At 43.4% G+C, this 21,413-nt stretch overlaps 1 protein-coding gene across 1 annotated transcript in view; it reads right to left on the bottom strand.

The window, feature by feature from the left end:
* LOC117410998 (AT-rich interactive domain-containing protein 1B-like) overlaps positions 1 to 21,413 on the bottom strand; it is a 245,014-nt gene that overhangs the window by 30,027 nt on the left and 193,574 nt on the right. The window contains exons 8-10 of the mRNA XM_034017988.3: positions 15,249 to 15,588; positions 12,265 to 12,387; positions 4,234 to 4,367 (exon numbers count right to left, since the gene is read on the bottom strand). Coding sequence (XP_033873879.3) covers positions 4,234 to 4,367; positions 12,265 to 12,387; positions 15,249 to 15,588 — 597 coding nt within the window. The remainder of the gene's footprint in view (positions 1 to 4,233; positions 4,368 to 12,264; positions 12,388 to 15,248; positions 15,589 to 21,413) is intronic.

Here is a 21,413-nt window from a genome sequence, read left to right as displayed (position 1 = left end):
ACTGAATTGTCAGGGTTTGTGTTTGTACTCAGAGCTGCACCACACTGAATTGTCAGGGTTTGTGTTTGTACTCAGAGCTGCACCACACTGAATTGTCTGGGTTTGTGTTTGTACTCAGAGCTGCACCACACTGAATTTTCATCTGAAGGGAATCAGCTTGGTGTCTCACCTCACAAAGTCTGCTTTAACGGCTGTTTATTTTCTCTGTTCACAAACCACTCATGTACAATCCAAATAATTATATCACCTTTTTCATGTGAGTGGATTTCTAAACACATGTTTAATTAATGCATATTTCGACTGTCATTGACTGCAATTTGCAAGTGTGTTAATTACAAATGTTATGTTCAACAAACATTAAACACGGTTTTGTTTCTGGGTAATTCATTCATAACAGTCTGTCATTGCAAACGATGAAAAAACTGTTTCAAGTCAATGAGGTTGCATTGTCCTTGAGATCCGATTGAAACTTTAAAATGTATTTACTGTACTTTCATTGTTTTGGAGTAAATCAAAGTAAATTACAAAAAAAAAATAATAATCATAAAGACAAAGCATGGAATTAAAAAAAAAAAACTTGTAATTTATGAAAAATAAGATATACATAACTGGCTTTTGATTTTGTGTGCACACTTGCACCATGAGCTCAGGTTCTTCACATAGCCTCAGGACTCCTATGTCCTTTCTAAAAACCTCCCTGCTGAGTGATATATCATATCCTAATAAAAAAGGGGTTCTTTTTAATTAAGAACATAAGAAAGTTTACAAACGAGAGGAGGCCATTCAGTCCATCTTGCTTGTTTGGTTGTTAGTAGCTTATTGATCCCAGAATCTCATCAAGCAGCTTCTTGAAGAGGAAATTAGTAACCTTTCATTTATGAACAATATCTGTCCTATTAAATGTTAATTAAATGCGTTTGTGGAGTAGTACTGGAACCCAGATGTAAAGCATCATTGCACTAAAACATACAAATAACACTGGCCACATCACCCTTCGTATACTGAAGCCACAGAATGATTGCTTTAGGTGGGACCTTTGAAAGGAACACAATCATTACCGGCCACAGCCTGATCTCTAAGGGTATGTTCAACTCACTTCAGTTACACAGCTCTGCTGGAAATGCCATGGCTCTGTCTGTGTACCATGAGCACAGTGTGCATGCAGTAAAGCAATCCCACAACTCCACAGATTGCCCACAATACAAAGCTTATTGCCCACATCCGTGTATTAGCATGTTTTACAAAGTGGTCAGTTTTAATTCCAGCAGTGTGAGGGACTCCAATGAATTCGCTAGCACAAAATGCAGAGCTAATGGGCTAATATGTAGAGCTTGGTCCTAGGTTTGGGCAGCAGGGGATGCCAAGAAAGCAGCATGGCACAGGAAGCACTGTGAGATCTGCTTGTGTCGCCTGCCAGTTTTAGAGCTATTTATAAAAGCAGCGCTGGGGGCACGTTAGGAATGTGCCAGCTATTCTGCAAGCGAATCCTCATTTCTAAGAAGAGCAAACGCACATTAAACAACCCACTACCTGACAGGACAGATTTCATTATTAATGTTCCCAACAGTGTGCTGTAATTAGAACCCTGAATGTGCCTTGGTCCTGTTTTGTCTTATTATTATATATTTTTTTTCAGTTCACCGAAATGATTTGTACTTCCTATACTGTTCTAACACAGAAATACTTTCTTTTACAGCACAACATCAACCTGACGCACCAATTTTAACTTGTGTTTTAATCCTTTACTTTATTTCAATAAAACATTACAATGTAACGTTATCTCTGTTTCAAAGTGTTTTTCATAATTTTTAATTGTGCTACTATAAATATGACATCACAGAACAAACGACTGAAACACCTGCCCTCCTTTGCTCTTCTCTTTAAAATGACGCCCAAGCTGCTTTCCGCTATTGCGAATGCACATGAATCTTTAATTATTAAGCAGGACAGAGCCCTTGAGGTATGAGTCTTTGTGCTCTGGCACTACTTGCCTATCATATTCATTCCAGTGTAATGTCAGGCCTTACCATTCTCTATAATACTGTAGGACGAGTTTAATTAGGGTTGGCATTCCAGCCCAAAGGGTATGCAAATGGTCTGTCAGCCCCAGGCACACTTAACCTCAAATTAGAACTCAGGCATTGATTCTTTAGATTGTAAGGGCATTCCTTCACGTGGAGAGGGTCTAACAGGTATGCAGCTGGCATAGCTTACTGTACAAAAAGAAATAGCAATATATTATAAACATGCGCTGCGACTGATACAGCACATGCTTATAATAATACTTCATTCATAACTTCAAAAACACTCCAAGAACCCCACTGGTCAAGGCACTAGCTGAGACACTCTGTTATTTAGAAGTTATTCTTCATCACAGCCCAAAGACTTTTTTTTCTTTTACTGTGTTTTGTTGATATCAGAGAATACGGTTGTTGATGAATGCAGTTTAAACCCAGCACAAAGGCTCTAGACACATCAAGTGACTTAACTAGCGTCACTCTGAATGTTTTTAGCTTGGCAGGGACTGAAGCCCAGGAGGATGATTTTTTTGTTGTTGTTTTTATCTGCTATACTGAATAGTTCAATTTAAATATAATCTTTTATGTGATTTCATGGGTGTCTATTCAATTGATCTGAACAGTGTTGGGTCTAAATACTATCAATATTTAGTTATTAATATAGTTACTCAAGGTTCTGGAAATACAAAATACAAATATAAGCTGTCTAAAATATAGGAAGCATTGCATTTTCAACTACCATGAAAGCCTGAATCTTCTTTCTGTTTTGTGAACACCATACCAACTCTTGCAACACTGCGTTGGGCAAAGCTCTTACATCTTAGAAATACAGATATCGGCCGGCCTGGTTCTTTGATCCAAACCTCAGGTGCAATGCTGGTGAATGAGCTGGATCACACTCTAGAGCTGTGTGTCACTTACACAGGAATGAGCTGGATCATGCTCTAGAGCTGTGTGTCACTTACACAGGAATGAGCTGGATCACACTCTAGAGCCGTGTGTCACTTACACAGGAATGAGCTGGATCACACTCTAGAGCCGTGTGTCACTTACACAGGAATGAGCTGGATTACGCTCTAGAGCCGTGTGTCACTTACACAGGAATGAGCTGGATCACACTCTAGAGCCGTGTGTCACTTACACAGGAATGAGCTGGATCACGCTCTAGAGCCGTGTGTCACTTACACAGGAATGAGCTGGATCACGCTCTAGAGCCGTGTGTCACTTACACAGGAATGAGCTGGATCACGCTCTAGAGCCGTGTGTCACTTACACAGGAATGAGCTGGATCACGCTCTAGAGCCGTGTGTCACTTACACAGGAATGAGCTGGATTACGCTCTAGAGCCGTGTGTCACTTACACAGGAATGAGCTGGATCACGCTCTAGAGCCGTGTGTCACTTACACAGGAATGAGCTGGATCACGCTCTAGAGCCGTGTGTCACTTACACAGGAATGAGCTGGATCACGCTCTAGAGCCGTGTGTCACTTACACAGGAATGAGCTGGATCACGCTCTAGAGCCGTGTGTCACTTACACAGGAATGAGCTGGATCACGCTCTAGAGCCGTGTGTCACTTACACAGGAATGAGCTTGATCACGCTCTAGAGCCGTGTGTCACTTACACAGGAATGAGCTGGATCACGCTCTAGAGCCGTGTGTCACTTACACAGGAATGAGCTGGATCATGCTCTAGAGCTGTGTTGCAGTGGTTTGCTCATAGGTGTCATTAACACGGGGGACATAGGGGACATGTCCCCTTCACACTGCAGCAGTACTAAAACTTTCTCAATAATGTATTTGTATAGTCAGTATAGAATTTCCACTATAACCCAGCAGAAACGCTAATCAAATGAGGCAGCGTTGGCGCACAATGCATTATGTGTGATCTCAAGTAGAGTGGAGAATGCAGAGCCTGGTAGTAAAGAACTGTTTTTTTTCTTTTGTTTTTGATACTGTTTCCGATGTCTATGGTCTCAATATTTTAAACATATTTTCAGTTTGGGAACATCATATTGTCATACAGAACTACCCCCTCCTGTCCTCCAAACAGGGAGTTCACAACCTCAAAGGCACCAATCTGAATGAAATGAACATTTATTTTGAATTTTGTTAATGTATGCCCCAGATACAGAAACTGTCGCCGCCCCCCCACCCCCCCACCCCCCCACCCCCCCACCCCCCCAGCACTTGTATGCTTTGCTGGCATCCTTACCTGCAGAGCTGCTGCCCATGTCGTAGGCAGGGCCTTGTGGGTTCATCGCCCCCGAGTTGTTGTTCATGGGCTGGCTGCAGGGGGAGTTTGAGCCCATCATACCACTTTGATTCATACTGGGGTAGCTGCTTTGCCTGTTAAACACAAAGCACAAAAGAATAACAAATCTATAAATAAATAACTGGTCAGTCACAGCAGGAAGTAGTAATGGTCAACTGTTGGCCTCCAGAAGGCAGTATGAGCCATGTATGAGCTGTAACAATGTGTTAACATTACAATGTATGAGCTGTAACAACGTGTGGTAACATTACAATGTATGAGCTGTAACAACTGTATACAGGTATCCTGGGATGGATATGAAGCGAATGCACTGTATACAGGTATCCTGGGTTGGATATGAAGCGAATGCACTGTATACAGGTATCCTGGGTTGGATATGAAGCGAATGCACTGTATACAGGTATCCTGGGTTGGATATGAAGCGAATGCACTGTATACAGGTATCCTGGGTTGGATATGAAGCGAATGCACTGTATACAGGTATCCTGGGTTGGATATGAAGCGAATGCACTGTATACAGGTATCCTGGGTTGGATATGAAGCGAATGCACTGTATACAGGTATCCTGGGTTGGATATGAAGCGAATGCACTGTATACAGGTATCCTGGGTTGGATATGAAGCGAATGCACTGTATACAGGTATCCTGGGATGGATATGAAGCGAATGCACTGTATACAGGTATCCTGGGTTGGATATGAAGCGAATGCACTGTATACAGGTATCCTGGGTTGGATATGAAGCGAATGCACTGTATACAGGTATCCTGGGTTGGATATGAAGCGAATGCACTGTATACAGGTATCCTGGGTTGGATATGAAGCGAATGCACTGTATACAGGTATCCTGGGTTGGATATGAAGCGAATGCACTGTATACAGGTATCCTGGGTTGGATATGAAGCGAATGCACTGTATACAGGTATCCTGGGTTGGATATGAAGCGAATGCACTGTATACAGGTATCCTGGGTTGGATATGAAGCGAATGCACTGTATACAGGTATCCTGGGTTGGATATGAAGCGAATGCACTGTATACAGGTATCCTGGGTTGGATATGAAGCGAATGCACTGTATACAGGTATCCTGGGTTGGATATGAAGCGAATGCACTGTATACAGGTATCCTGGGTTGGATATGAAGCGAATGCACTGTATACAGGTATCCTGGGTTGGATATGAAGCGAATGCACTGTATACAGGTATCCTGGGATGGATATGAAGCGAATGCACTGTATACAGGTATCCTGGGTTGGATATGAAGCGAATGCACTGTATACAGGTATCCTGGGTTGGATATGAAGCGAATGCACTGTATACAGGTATCCTGGGTTGGATATGAAGCGAATGCACTGTATACAGGTATCCTGGGTTGGATATGAAGCGAATGCACTGTATACAGGTATCCTGGGTTGGATATGAAGCGAGTGCACTGTATACAGGTATCCTGGATTGGATATGAAGCGAATGCACTGTATACAGGTATCCTGGATTGGATATGAAGCGAATGCACTGTATACAGTCCCCTGGTCCCATAGCTGACAGGAGCTACGCACACTCTATCAGCTATTACAGCTGCCTTTACCTCGAACAGCCTTTTTGAAAGAAGCACAGCATCACTCATGACAAGACTGAACTTGTACTGCCCCCAAGCGTCAAGCACCAGGCTTACTAGACAGGTGGAGAGCTAGAATATGTTCATGTGAATTAAAAGGACATGTGGGATTACATGAGCTTGACCCTTGCAGTCTCATCAAAACTTAAACTAGAAATTAAGAGTTGGGGGTCATCTTTGATCCTGATCTATCATTTGAGACTCATATTAGGGAAGTTACTAAAGTATCTTTTTACCATTTGAGAAATATAGCCAAACTTAGACCAATTATTTCCGTATCTGGTGCAGAGAGACTAATGCATGCCTTTGTTTCATCTAGAATTGATTATTGTGCACCTTTTTCGGTTTCCCGAAACGTGTGGTATCCCGCTTGCAGCTTGTTCAGAATATCGCCGCTAGAATTCTGACTAAAACCAGGAAAAGTGAACATATTACCCCTGTTTCGACCTCTTTACACTGGCTCCCTGTGCAGTATAGAATTGATTTTAAGATTTTGCTGTTAACTTACAAGGCCCTGAATGGATTAGCACCTAGTTATTTGCAGGAGTTACTGACCCCGTATCTTCCAAACCGCACTCTGAGATCACAGGATGCGGGGCTGCTGGTTATTCCTAGGGTCAACAAAAGCAACACGGGAGGAAGGGCTTTTTCTTGTAGAGCTCCAAAATTATGGAATGATCTGTCTTCGTTTGTCAGGGAATCTGAGACCGTTATAGTTTTCAAGTCAATACTAAAAACCCACTTTTATAAAATGGCTTTCTTATCTTAGTGGGTTTTAACTTTAAAATAACTGCTTTTGCATTATGTGTATACTGTTATTTAAATGGTCTGACATGGCAGTGGTATGTGTGACATGCTATACAAATGTATTGTGGTTTGTTCTTTTTTTCTGCTATGTACTGTACAGTGCTTTGCAATACCTTTGTATAAAAAGTGCTATATAAAGGCAATAAATAATAATAAAAAAATGCTATTCAGAACTATGAACCTCTTACCAGAAAGCATACATGCTTTCAGACCATTAAGTATTAAAGCCATCAGCCTTTGACATACTGCATGTATTGCACAGACTGACAGTGCTATGGCTAAGCATACTGTAAGAACATAGATAGAAATATATGTTTATTTTCCATCATTTTTCTGTGTATAAGATTCAGCACCAGCGCCTTCCAGTCCATAAGCACAACTGCCTTACTCTGGCTGGGGAGAAATAAATGAAGAAAGTGATTTGCTGGCACTGACAAGGATATACACTGAGTGTACAAAACATTAGGAACATCTACGCTTTCCATGAAATAGACTGACGAGGTGAATCCAGGTGAAAGCTATGATCCTTTATTGATGTAACCCGTTAAATTCACTTCAATCAGTGTAGATGAAGGGGAGACAGGTTAAAGAAGGATTTTTAAGCTTTGACACAATTGAGACATGGATTGTGTATGTGTGCCATTCAGAGGGTAAATGGGCAAGACAAAAGATTTAAGTGCCTTTGAACGGGGTATGGTAGTAGGTGCCAGGCACGCCGGTTTGAGTGTGTCAAGAACTGCAACGCTGCTGGGTTTTTCACGCTCAACAGTTTCCCGAGTGTATCAAGGATGGTCCACCACCCAAAGGACATCCAGCCAACGGCAGGCCAGTGGTTGGAAACGGCTCATTGATGAAAGAGGCCAAAGGAGGCTGACACAAATTGTGCAGAGCAACAAACAGGCTACAGTTAGTCAACTGACAGTCCAGTACAACATTGGTGCCGAAAGACCCATAAAAGAATGCACAACTCATCGTACCTTGACACGAATGGGGTATGGCAGCCGACGACCTAACAGAGTTCCACTTCTTTCAGCAAAACACAAGAAACTGCGGTTGCAGTGGGCTAAGGAACAAAAACACTGGACACTGGAGGATTGGAAAAACATTGCCTGGTTTGATGAATCCTGATTCCTGCTGTTTCACGCTGATGGGAGGACTAGGGTATGGAGAAAACCACATGAGTACATGCATCCATCATGCCACGTGTCAACATTGCAGGCTGGTGGTGGTAGTGTGATGGTGTGGGGTGTGTTTTCATGGCACACATTGGGCCCCTTCATAAAAGTGGAGCAACGTTTGAATGCCACAGGATATCTGAACATCATAAGAACATAAGAACATAAGAAAGTTTACAAACGAGAGGAGGCCATTCAGCCCATCTTGCTCGTTTGGTTGTTAGTAGCTTATTGATCCCAGAATCTCATCAAGCAGCTTCTTGAAGGATCCCAGGGTGTCAGCTTCCACAACATTACTGGGGAGTTGGTTCTAGACCCTCACAATTCTCTGTGTAAAAAAGTGCCTCCTATTTTCTGTTCTGAATGCTCCTTTATCTAATCTCCATTTATGACCCCTGGTCCTTTTTTCTTTTTCAAGTCAAAGAAGTCCCCCGGGTTGACATTGTCTATACCTTTTAGGATTTTGAATGTTTGAATCAGATCGCCGCGTAGTCTTCTTTCTCAAGCACAACAGAAAGAAAGAAACGCTGATGTACAGGTAAGTAAGCTGGGCTGAGTTGAGTGGGGGACGGAGGGGGGTGATGCTGGGACGCCAGAATCACCGTCGAGCCCTCTTGAGGTGTCGTGGGCTAGTCGACGAAACACTGAGGATGGAAGGTGCCCACTTGAAAACCCCAGAGATGTACCCTACTTAGCTCAATCCAGACGGTTGTCATGCTGATGCGCTGGGGAGGCCGCACTATGGTTGATCCCCGGAGCCAGCATCGCAGCCGTTGTGTGTGCTGATGCGCCAGGGAGGCAAAAATAAGCTGATCCCTAGAGCCAGCATTACACTTCAGCCATTAACACCAGACAGAAGGATATCTACATCATCATATGGAAGGAAACGTAAATGGATGGGGACACATATGGATCACATTAGTTTACTGTAAAGCTACGTCTTAGTTGGTGCTTATCTTGGCGAGAGCCGAGTTCAAATCAGCATGAAGTTTTAACATCTACTCTCGTGTAATGGAAATCATGTTCAAGACTGAATAGATTCAATTCTTTTAGCCTGTCTGCATACGACATGCCTTTTAAACCCGGGATAATTCTGGTTGCTCTTCTTTGCACTCTTTCTAGAGCAGCAATATCCTTTTTGTAATGAGGTGACCAGAACTGAACACAATATTCTAGATGAGGTCTTACTAATGCATTGTAAAGTTTTAACATTACTTCCCTTGATTTAAATTCAACACTTCGCGCAATATATCCGAGCATCTTGTTGGCCTTTTTTATAGCTTCCCCACATTGTCTAGATGAAGAGTCAACATAAACTCCTAGGTCTTTTTCATAGTTCCCTTCTTCAATTTCACTATCTCCCATATGATATTTATAATGCACATTTTTATTGCCCGCATGCAATACTTTACACTTTTCTCTATTAAATTTCATTTTCCATGTGTCTGCCCAATTCTGAATGCTGTCTAGATCATTTTGAATGACCTTTGCTGCTTCAACAGTGTTTGCCACTCCTCCTATTTTTGTGTCGTCTGCAAATTTAACGAGCTTGCTTACTATACCAGAATCTAAATCATTAATGTAGATTAGGAATAGTAGAGGACCTAATACTGATCCCTGTGGTACACCACTGGTTACCTCACTACATCATTGCCAATCAGGTGCATCCCTTCAAGGCAGCAGTGTATCCATCTGCTAATGGATTTTTTCAGCAGGATAATGCCCCATGCCACAAGGCTAGGATTGTCCAGGAATGGTTCCACGAACATGACAGTGAATTCAGCTTACTGCAGTGGCCTGCCCAGTCACCAGATCTCAATCCAATTGAGCATCTGTGGGATGAGATGGAACGAGCTATTCGGAGTAGAGATCCACTACCAGCCAACTTGACACAACTGTGGGAAGCATTGGAGTCAACATGGGCCAGCATCCCTGTGGAATGCTTTCGACACCTTGTAGAGTCCATGCCCCGGTGAATTGAGGCTGTTCTGAGGGCAAAACGGGGTGCAACTCAGACCTGAAGTAAATCATGCTTTCACTGTCCAGGGAGGGAGTGCTGTTATCTTGTTCATTCTGTTATTAGTTGTGATGGAGCACAAGGAGGTTAAGTGACTTGCTCAGGGTCACACAATGAGTCAGTGGCTGAGGTGGGCTTTGAATCGCGGACCTCCTGATTATAAGCCTGTTTCTTTAACCACAGGACCACACAGCCCAACGAGAGACATTTATCATTGAAATTCAGTTTCTTTTAGTTGTTCTAAATTCAGAATTATTGCATGTGTAATAGTTCTGGAAGACATTGAATTTGGAGCAACATTAACCCATGTCCTGATGGCTAGATCATATTGAGACGATATCTTCCCAGGCTTCCACCTGCTTTCAGCTGGGTTTTTTGTACAGATTTCTATCATGTAGTAACCTACACAAGAATGCAATTTTTGATTCTATGATTCTATGAAGTGGTTTTCACTGTGTTTTCAATGTCCACTGTGGGGTTCAGTGTACTCAGATGGCATGTGATGGTGTTACTGTACACAGCGTGGGCGTTACTGTGCACAGCGTGGGCGTTACTGTGCACAGCGCGAGCGTTACAGTGCACAGAGCGGGCGTTACAGTGCACAGAGCGAGCGTTACTGTGCACAGAGCGGGCGTTACTGCGCACAGAGCGGGCGTTACTGCGCACAGCGCGGGCGTTACAGTGCACAGCGCGGGCGTTACAGTGCACAGAGCGGGCGTTACAGTGCACAGCGCGGGCGTTACAGTGCACAGAGCGAGCGTTACTGCGCACAGAGCGGGCGTTACTGCGCACAGAGCATGCGTTACTGCGCACAGCGCAGGCGTTACAGTGCACAGCGCGGGCGTTACTGTGCACAGCGCGGGCGTTACTGTGCACAGCACGAGCGTTACTGTGCACAGCGCGGGCGTTACTGCGCACAAAGCGGGCGTTACTGTGCACAGCGCGGGCGTTACTGTGCACAGCGCGAGCGTTACAGTGCACAGCGTGGGCGTTACTGTGCACAGAGCGGGCGTTACTGCGCATAGCGCGGGTGTTACAGTGCACAGTGTGGGCGTTACTGTGTACAGCGTGGGCGTTACTGCGCACAGTGCGGGCGTTACTGCGCACAGCGCGGGTGTTACTGCACACAGCGCGGATGTTACTGTGCACAGAGCGGGCGTTACTGTGCACAGCATGGGTGTTACTGTGCATAGCTCGGTTTTCTTTACCCCCAAGTCCCAGGTTTGTGGATGTTTGAATTTCCATCCACACAATCCTCCAGGTAGTGGGGAGCACAGCTGAATGAAATACTGCTTGCTGTTCAGCCTCGCAGCGAGAGAGCACTCACCCCAACCACAGAAGCATGGGTAATGAGCTACCCCAGCTCATTCTGAATAGTGCTGTGCTCAGCGTATTTCAAATATTATTCACCTACTTGCTGCTTACAATGTGTGGGGAGCCAAGAAATAGCTGCTTTAAGCTTTATCACTACACCCTTAACATTGTTTTACAGCCTACATTTAAACTGCAACCAGCAACCTGCATTTTCAGGTTTGATTCAATCGATTTCAGTCCCTGCCCAGCACCACGTTGGTCACACTGGCTCTGAATATAAGCTAGTCCATTGTCACCGACACCATGGAATTAGAGAGCCAGTGTGTATTATTTTGGAGCGGCCAATAAAATCAAACTGCTTACTGAGGGGCTAAGATTGAATTGGGGTTTGAATCATAGCTTGAATTTTGTAATGATAATACACTGAAGAGGACCTGCCTAACACTGCAATGGTCCAGTACTCTCAGTTATTTTTCTCAATGATAAGGGTACATATAAGAAGAATCGACTTCACAGCTGCAGTGCCCAGCAATCATGTTCAATTTTATACTAAATCAGGCAGCTCTTACTGTGCAGACAGGTTAGGCGCGTTCAGCACAGATGACAGCGTACATGTCTTTTAAGCCTTTATTGTGCCATGAAGAGAAACCCCATTTCAGCTTTGAGAGCATATCGCCCTTGCAGTGACCCTGCAAATAACCGATGCTGTAACTGAAGTACACGGAAATCACACTGAACTGCATACTACATGCCACTCCAAATGATGAAAGTGAAACCCCCCAAGCACCCAATAACTATTTCAATACACAACGATATGACAACATCAAAGTCATAATAAATAACAACAGACACTGCAAAACCAAAACAACAAACACACAATAAACAGAAAGAAGAGCAGAAGCCATGCACATGGTCACCACAGGTTAGTACACAGCAGGCCACACAGGTTGTTGTTTCCTGTGGGCAGAGTACATCTGAGTTATACAGCCATGCCAGCAAATGGCAAAAGATTCCACACAGGAAGTGTTGTGACGCTGCTACCTACCTGTACTGGTCTGGCTGGTGCATCATGGGAGACTGACTGTAGTTTGGGTGTTGCTGCATGAACACGCCCGGTCCCCCGGACCCAGCCTGGCTGGGGTAGACAGGTGACTTAACGTATGCCAGCCTAAATTGGGACAAAAGAACAGCTTTGTGTGGCTTCATTCCACTGCTGGGCTCTAATAAAAGAACAGCTTTGTGTGGCTTCATTCCACTGCTGGTCTCTAATAAAAGAACAGCTTTGTGAGGCTTCATTCCACTGCTGGTCTCTAATAAAAGAACAGCTTTGTGAGGCTTCATTCCACTGCTGGTCTCTAATAAAAGAACAGCTTTGTGAGGCTTCATTCCACTGCTGGTCTCTAATAAAAGAGCAGATTTGTGAGGCTTCATTCCACTGCTGGTCTCTAATAAAAGAACAGCTTTGTGAGGCTTCATTCCACTGCTGGTCTCTAATAAAAGAACAGCTTTGTGAGGCTTCATTCCACTGCTGGTCTCTAATAAAAGAGCAGCTTTGTGTGGCTTCATTCCACTGCTGGTCTCTAATAAAAGAACAGCTTTGTGAGGCTTCATTCCACTGCTGGTCTCTAATAAAAGAACAGCTTTGTGTGGCTTCATTCCACTGCTGGTCTCTAATAAAAGAACAGCTTTGTGTGGCTTCATTCCACTGCTGGTCTCTAATAAAAGAACAGCTTTGTGTGGCTTCATTCCACTGCTGGTCTCTAATAAAAGAGCAGCTTTGTGAGGCTTCATTCCACTGCTGGTCTCTAATAAAAGAGCAGCTTTGTGAGGCTTCATTCCACTGCTGGTCTCTAATAAAAGAACAGCTTTGTGTGGCTTCATTCCACTGCTGGTCTCTAATAAAAGAGCAGCTTTGTGAGGCTTCATTCCACTGCTGGTCTCTAATAAAAGAACAGCTTTGTGAGGCTTCATTCCACTGCTGGTCTCTAATAAAAGAGCAGCTTTGTGTGGCTTCATTCCACTGCTGGTCTCTAATAAAAGAACAGCTTTGTGAGGCTTCATTCCACTGCTGGTCTCTAATAAAAGAACAGCTTTGTGTGGCTTCATTCCACTGCTGGTCTCTAATAAAAGAACAGCTTTGTGTGGCTTCATTCCACTGCTGGTCTCTAATAAAAGAACAGCTTTGTGTGGCTTCATTCCACTGCTGGTCTCTAATAAAAGAACAGCTTTGTGTGGCTTCATTCCACTGCTGGTCTCTAATAAAAGAACAGCTTTGTGTGGCTTCATTCCACTGCTGGTCTCTAATAAAAGAGCAGCTTTGTGAGGCTTCATTCCACTGCTGGTCTCTAATAAAAGAACAGCTTTGTGTGGCTTCATTCCACTGCTGGTCTCTAATAAAAGAACAGCTTTGTGTGGCTTCATTCCACTGCTGGTCTCTAATAAAAGAGCAGCTTTGTGAGGCTTCATTCCACTGCTGGTCTCTAATAAAAGAGCAGCTTTGTGTGGCTTCATTCCACTGCTGGTCTCTAATAAAAGAACAGCTTTGTGTGGCTTCATTCCACTGCTGGTCTCTAATAAAAGAGCAGCTTTGTGAGGCTTCATTCCACTGCTGGTCTCTAATAAAAGAGCAGCTTTGTGTGGCTTCATTCCACTGCTGGTCTCTAATAAAAGAACAGCTTTGTGTGGCTTCATTCCACTGCTGGTCTCTAATAAAAGAGCAGCTTTGTGAGGCTTCATTCCACTGCTGGTCTCTAATAAAAGAACAGCTTTGTGTGGCTTCATTCCACTGCTGGTCTCTAATAAAAGAACAGCTTTGTGAGGCTTCATTCCACTGCTGGTCTCTAATAAAAGAACAGCTTTGTGTGGCTTCATTCCACTGCTGGTCTCTAATAAAAGAACAGCTTTGTGTGGCTTCATTCCACTGCTGGTCTCTAATAAAAGAACAGCTTTGTGTGGCTTCATTCCACTGCTGGTCTCTAATAAAAGAACAGCTTTGTGTGGCTTCATTCCACTGCTGGTCTCTAATAAAAGAACAGCTTTGTGTGGCTTCATTCCACTGCTGGTCTCTAATAAAAGAGCAGCTTTGTGAGGCTTCATTCCACTGCTGGTCTCTAATAAAAGAACAGCTTTGTGTGGCTTCATTCCACTGCTGGTCTCTAATAAAAGAGCAGCTTTGTGAGGCTTCATTCCACTGCTGGTCTCTAATAAAAGAGCAGCTTTGTGAGGCTTCATTCCACTGCTCGTCTCTGTGTTGTAATTAAATCTGCGTCGGGCTCTGTATTACTGTGTTAATTTAGCATTCACTGTATTTCAAGTAAGCATTTAAATATTTAGGAACATTTGTTGTATAATAACAATTTTGAATGTGCCAACGCGATTTGTTTTCTGCTTTTATAAATATTATGTTTAATATGTTCAGACCCTGAAGTAAAGTAAGCCATTTTTTTACTGTGAAAAAATACAGTCCTTTCTCTCATTGATTCAAGATTAAAATAGCGTGGCATGAAATGGTGGTTTTATTTGTATTTATTTATTCTTTTTAACGGGTTCATGAGATATTAGCAGTTTAGAGGCAACAGCACTGGTGGAATTGCACATTCATCCATGCTCCTGTCCTCTTAATGATTTTAAGATAAACATGGTTTGGTCTTTTACTGCCCATGAGGAATCTTTCTCATCTCCTGTGCAAACGAATTTCCGGTTACTAACCTCCAGCATGATCAGCTATAAAGCTCATTCATTCAGCATTGTATCACCCAGCGATGTTAGCAGTGATCATTCACTGACCACGCAAGATGGGCTTGATGATGGACGTTTTTTACTGCATTATCGTGGCTTGTTCTGGGCCAGCCATGGATGGAGAGCACTATACTGTGGTGGGATGGAATGACTCTTAATGTTTTACAGCCTTGTTTTTAACAGCAGACTTCCAGACCAACAAATCTCAATCCACTCAGCCCTCAGAGTGAACTAAAACAAAACAAAAAAACTGAACATGGATCACGCTTCCGTCTCCACGGTTACACTAACCTGCTGTGGGCGGAGCTGGCAGCTGCTTGCATGACGGCAGCAGCGGCCTCCTGAGCCTTGCGGTTGATGGAGGGCAGAGGGGGGCCCATCCCCTGGACGGCCTGCTGAGGCATGCTGGGAGAGTTGGGAGCCATGTTGCTCATGCTTCCAGGGTACGGTCTGCTGGCCATTCCTGAGGCTGGCCCCCGGCCCAGGGGCATGGAGCCACAGGGCTGCCCAGGACCCTGCCCGTGCATCGGGCTGCTGGCATTCATACCCAAGCTGTTGCTCATGCCAGGACCTCCTCCACTGTAGTTGGCGCTTGGTGCCCCTCCATAATTTGGTGGCCTCGGATAGTTACCTAGGCAAGGAGAAAAAGAAGTCATATGGCTCTCTTCAGACAGAAAGGAATATTCATGCAGGTGGCGTGTTATTATTCAGCCATGACAATTTGGGGAAAAAAGTAACTCAAGGTACAGGAGGCACAGCCAGGGAAAATGTTATTTCTCACAGAACCCATCTTTCCTTGAAAATAGACACAGTCAAATCCCAGGCTGTATTTATTTTGATTGGATTAAAACTATACCCCCTGCATATACTGTGTGTCTGGCAAATGGGATACAATACTAATTGGTATAATAGGGAAGTAATTCAACAAACACTACAGAACTCATTTAAATACATTCCCTGCATGGGGGAGTCGTACCCCGGATACACCACCAGCCACAGCTGTCTTACTGCAGATCAAATGAATTGAAACAACATGTCCCAAGAATAGAAGTGGTGTGACGGTAGTGAATGCCTAACTAGGCTCACTCAACCTGCATTGCTGCATATCCCACGAGCAACCTGTCACTGCTATATACACCACAGTAAGGGAAGCACAACCTGTCACTGCTATATACACAACAGTAAGGGAAGCACAACCTGTCACTGCTATATACACAACAGTAAGGGAAGCACAACCTGTCACTGCTATATACACCACAGTAAGGGAAGCACAACCTGTCACTGCTATATACACCACAGTAAGGGACAAGCACAGGAACAAAAGTAGCAGCAAAAATAGGTAACAACCAATTAAAAAATAATCTTCCTATCTTCCAATGTATTGAGCCATTTTGCTATTGTACTTAATCAATAGCATTTTAATAACCAATTTTCCAGGCTTCTTTTTGTGTGTGTGTGTGTGTGTGCGTGTGCGTGTGGGCGTGTGTGTGTCTGTGTGCGTGTGAGTGTGTTTGTGTGCGTGTGCGTGCGTGTGTGAGTGTGTGTGTGCGTGTGTGTGCGTGTGTGTGCGTGCGTGTGTGTGTGGTTGTGAGTGTTTATGTGCGTGCGTGTGTATGTGCGTGTGAGTGTTTGTGTGCATGTGTGTCCGTGTGTGTGAGTGTGTGTGTGCGTGTGTGCGTGCTTGTGTCTGCGTGTGAGTATGTGTGGGAAAGTGTCTAAAACAAGCCACCGAAACAAGCCCAACCTGATCCTTCACTAATGAGCTCTCTTATGCAAGGTCCATAAATATGAAGCCAAAAATCCCTGTTATTTATAGGACTGCCTTCTCATCATCTGGATGCACTTGTATAGCAGCAGCCCCTGTGCTTGGCTACAGTACAGTTTTCCCAATTACATGGAAATTCAAAGCATAGCCATGAATTCCGAAGAGAAGTGCTCAATCCCCAAGACACCAGAGGAGAGCTTGCTGGAACCAATGAGATTAGAACGCCTGCTACTCAGCTCAGTGGATCACCTCCTCAAGGAGGAGAGGTACCTGCTAGCCAGCTCAGTGGATCACCTCCTCAAGGAGGAGAGGTACCTGCTAGTCAGCTCAGTGGATCACCTCCTCAAGGATAAGAAGTACCTGATAGTCAGCTCAGTGGATCACCTCCTCAAGGAGGAGAGGTACCTGCTAGTCAGCTCAGTGGATCACCTCCTCAAGGCTGGACTCCACTGCATGCCTCAGTGGGATAAGAGGTACAGTAGTGGAAAGGGGATGATGTTTCATTGAGGTACAGCTGCAGCCTCTAACAAACACAAAACTGTAGAATTGTGTCTTTGTATTTGTCTTGATAATGCAAGGAATGCTGATTGCTTGTAAGAGACAGAAAACAGGAACGCAAAATAGTTTTATCAGAAGGATTTTAAAATGGGAAAGTAAACTATTTCCGAGCATGCAGACTCACCCCCATCTCCCACACCGCTGCGTTTAAACCTCTAAACACTTTGTATACTTTGTATAATCTTCTGAAATCACTGTCATCATGATAGAGTCTGAATAGCAGCTAGTGTGAATCTTCTGAAATCACTGTCATCATGATAGAGTCTGAATAGCAGCTAGTGTGAATCTTCTGAAATCATTGTCATCATCATAGAGTCTGAATAGCAGCTAGCATGAATCTTCTGAAATCACTGTCATCATCATAGAGTCTGAATCGCAGCTAGCATGAATCTTCTGAAATCACTGTCATCATCATAGAGTCTGAATCGCAGCTAGTGTGAATCTTCTGAAATCACTGTCATCATCACAGAGTCTGAATCACAGCTAGCGTGAATCTTCTGAAATTACTGTCATCATCACAGTCTGAATAGTAGCTAGCCTGAATCTTCTGAAATCACTGTCATCATCATAGAGTCTTAATAGCAGCTAGCGTGAATCTTCTGAAATCACTGTCATCATGATAGAGTCTGAATCACAGCTAGCGTGAATCTTCTGAAGCCCAGCTCACCTCTTATAACATGTACCCTTTAAAAGGTAAGTAGCGGGGTTCTAAAAATACAGTGTTACAGATCTCCACGTGTTGTTTGAATAATGTACCTGTAATTTTTCTTTTCATTGTTAACATCCTGACAGCTTTTGACACTTAGAACTTTAAAGTCTGTTCCAAAGCTCATTTCAAAATGTCCACTCTAGTGCACTGATAGCGTAAGGATTATTGCCCACATTGTCAAACAGGTAACACAGCAATAACGATCCATGATGTGGTACGGAACAGAAAAGCCAGAGCACTTTTTTTTTTTTTAAACGGTCTTCCTGCAGTGAATCAGAGGACAGATCTCAAACCACAGTGCACTAAGTGGCCACTTTGAAAAGAGCTTTGACACAGACTTTAAAGTTATATGTGTATAAAGTTGTCAAGATGTTAACAATGAAAAGAAAAATGACAAGTACATTATTTAAACAGTTGTAGCAACACATGGGGACATGGAACACTAGATTTTTCAGAACCCTGCTGCTTCCTCTTTAAGATGCTCAAGGGTTCCACATCTCTGGAAGAATTATAGAAAGTCAAATGCAAAGAACTGGGGAGCCAAAAAAACACGGGGGAAAGAGGAATGTGGAGCCTGCTGGCGTTTCTGTGTTCATTTAGTAGTTCAGTAATTTGTTGGCACGATTGGAGACAGAAACAGATGGACCTGTCATTAAGCACAGTAAGTGAAGCAGCTGCCTGCCTGGCCAGCTCACATCAGCTGGGCCTGAGAAGATTCCAGGCCCTGGCGAGCAGTAAAAGTTTGACTGTACCAAATAAACTACAGCACACAGGTTCCTATGAGATGTCACAAGTCTATTTCATATGACAATTTTGTAATACATTTTTTTTTTTAAAGTACTATGTTGAAATACCTTTTTGGGATAGGCTGAGTTTTTATTTTTGCATTTTACAGGCGGAAACATCCCATTTCAATGCAGCAGACCACCCAGAAGCATCTTTGCTGGGATGTGGTTCTCCATCTCCTCCTTCAATCTTGGAGAGCCAGGGTACAAGAATGATTTTTGTGGTAGAAAGGTTTGAAATGAGTAACATGGATGTTCCCATAGTCTTGCATTGTGGATGCTGACAGCTATTCTCTGTGGTTAAAAATCCACACTGAAACTTAACATATTTTTTATTTAAAAAAAAGCATGATCAGACTGTACTTTTTTGTAGCGGTTAAATAAGTAATCTAAAAATATGATAGTCACTAATCTTATTACCGGTATAACACAAATCATAAGAGCCGAGCGATGGTGTGCAATAAAATGACCCCTGGGGAGTTCACTGAAAAACTGACAGAAAAAGGCAAGAAAAGCTAATGGTCTTGTTTATATCCACAGTCTACCAAACCCAAATGAACTGTCTGAGGAACTGATTCCCAGATACGCTGTGAATTGTGCATGAGAACCAGTTTCGATCTGGAATCGTTTTGAGGGGTTGATTGGATTCAAGTGGCTCGGTTCAGAAGCATGCATTCGTTGTTTGGCATGTAAACTCATTTGTACATTTGCTTTCGGATTGAAAACAATCGATTTACAGAAGGACTGATTCCTGTACAATGTAAATGGTGCCACATTTACCAGTATTGTATCCACAAAAACATCTGAGTGCGATGTGGAACTCTGGCACAGACGTTCTTGTTTAAACACACACACACACACACACACACACACACACACACACACACACACACACACACACACACACACACACACACACACACACACACACACACTGCATTGAAAAGCGATTGCAGTTTCAGCGTGGACTGTCAGGAGTAAAGGTCGGAAACTGTGGGGGATGCTTTCACCTATATGATATTATTCATAAGAACATAAGAAAGTTTACAAACGAGAGGAGGCCATTCAGCCCATCTTGCTCGTTTGGTTGTTAGTAGTTTATTGATCCCAGAATCTCATCAAGCAGCTTCTTGAAGGATCCCAGGGTGTCAGCTTCAACAACATTACTGGGGAGTTGGTTCCAGACCCTCACAATTCTTTGTGTAAAAAAGTGCCTCCTATTTTCTGTTCACCGCTAGTCTTCTTTGTTCAAGACTGAATAGATTCAATTATTTTAGCCTGTCTGCATACGACATGCCTTTTAAACCTGGGATAATTCTGGTTGCTCTTCTTTGCACTCTTTCTGGAGCAGCAATATCCTTTTTGTACATAGCAGTCTCCTTTACCCTCTTTATACAGTAACCTGATGCAAAGGCAAGCCTCTGGCTTCACATAATGATATGCATATTATAATGCAGAAGGTTTTACTCATGGGGTTTAATGAAGTTAGTTGGCAGCAAAAGTGTATCACCTTTTATAAGATACGGTGTTAAAACAGTGACCCTATCTAATGAGATTGGAAATCTTCATTCTGAACCAAAGAAGAGGGCATCAGTTGAAACATACACCCAGTGTTTCAATCCTATAAATTAAACCTCAAATACAGGCTCCTCTTGAAAATAATGTAACCACTGATGGCACTTAATAACCCTAAGCAGGCTGATAGCACCACAGGCCTGCTGCAATAGCAATACCAGCCCTGGGCTGCATCTGCTATCATTCCCTGCAATATCCATGCTGGAGATTATCGAAGGCAAGAGCGAAGGCATGGATCAAACCAGAGCCCCATGGGAAGAAAGAAGGTTACAAAATCAGCATCAGAAGCACTCTCTCCAAGAGCAGACACTTCAATCTGCTAATAAACACACAGCAGGGGCTCTTTGAAATGGCATTTTTATTTTGGTTACCAGGTTCTTAGCCAAGCAAAACGTTGAGTTGGTAAAACCCCAGAAAATAGTTCTGGCATATTCTGCAGTGATTACATTGATGAAATAGCTTTTAGCAATCAAGTATTAGTGCTGTGAAAAAGGCAATATCCAGTTTATATAGGCTCTACTGCTATACAGTGTAACCCTGAAATAGAAATGTAACCATTACTGAATGGATATTTACCTCCTAAATACCAGAATCCTGAATACTTTATAACAAAGCTGCTTCTTGATCCTGTGATGCAGTCGTGACCCCGCCCCCAAGAGATCAAAAGGACTGCAGTCCAAGATCTCAGCATCATTTTTCCTTCAAGCCTGCTGTGAATAATGGACGCAACGACCTTGAAGGTTAATGGTTATATTTCTATTTCAGGGAACCGGGGCTATGATAAAACATTCTCTTTCAAGTACAAAATGTAACCATTACCGAATGGGTGAGTGTACCAAAGCCACTGCAAGGGAAAGAGTGCTGCATGACTGGAATGCTACAAGGCTAAGCTGAGAGGCTGCCCTGTGCATTACCATTCGGAACCCCAGTAACAAGTAGCTAGGGTGAAAAAATTGAGGAAGAAACTCACCTCTATGCCTATGTTGTAAGGGAAGGCTGGGAAGCCACCCTTACTAGTTCCCAAACCAGGGTTTTGAGGATCCACGACATTCAGTCTGTAGAAC

This window comes from Acipenser ruthenus, chromosome 6, assembly GCF_902713425.1.
Source record: "Acipenser ruthenus chromosome 6, fAciRut3.2 maternal haplotype, whole genome shotgun sequence".
Lineage (NCBI taxonomy): Eukaryota > Metazoa > Chordata > Actinopteri > Acipenseriformes > Acipenseridae > Acipenser > Acipenser ruthenus.
This window is presented reverse-complemented; position numbering and strand designations above follow the sequence as displayed.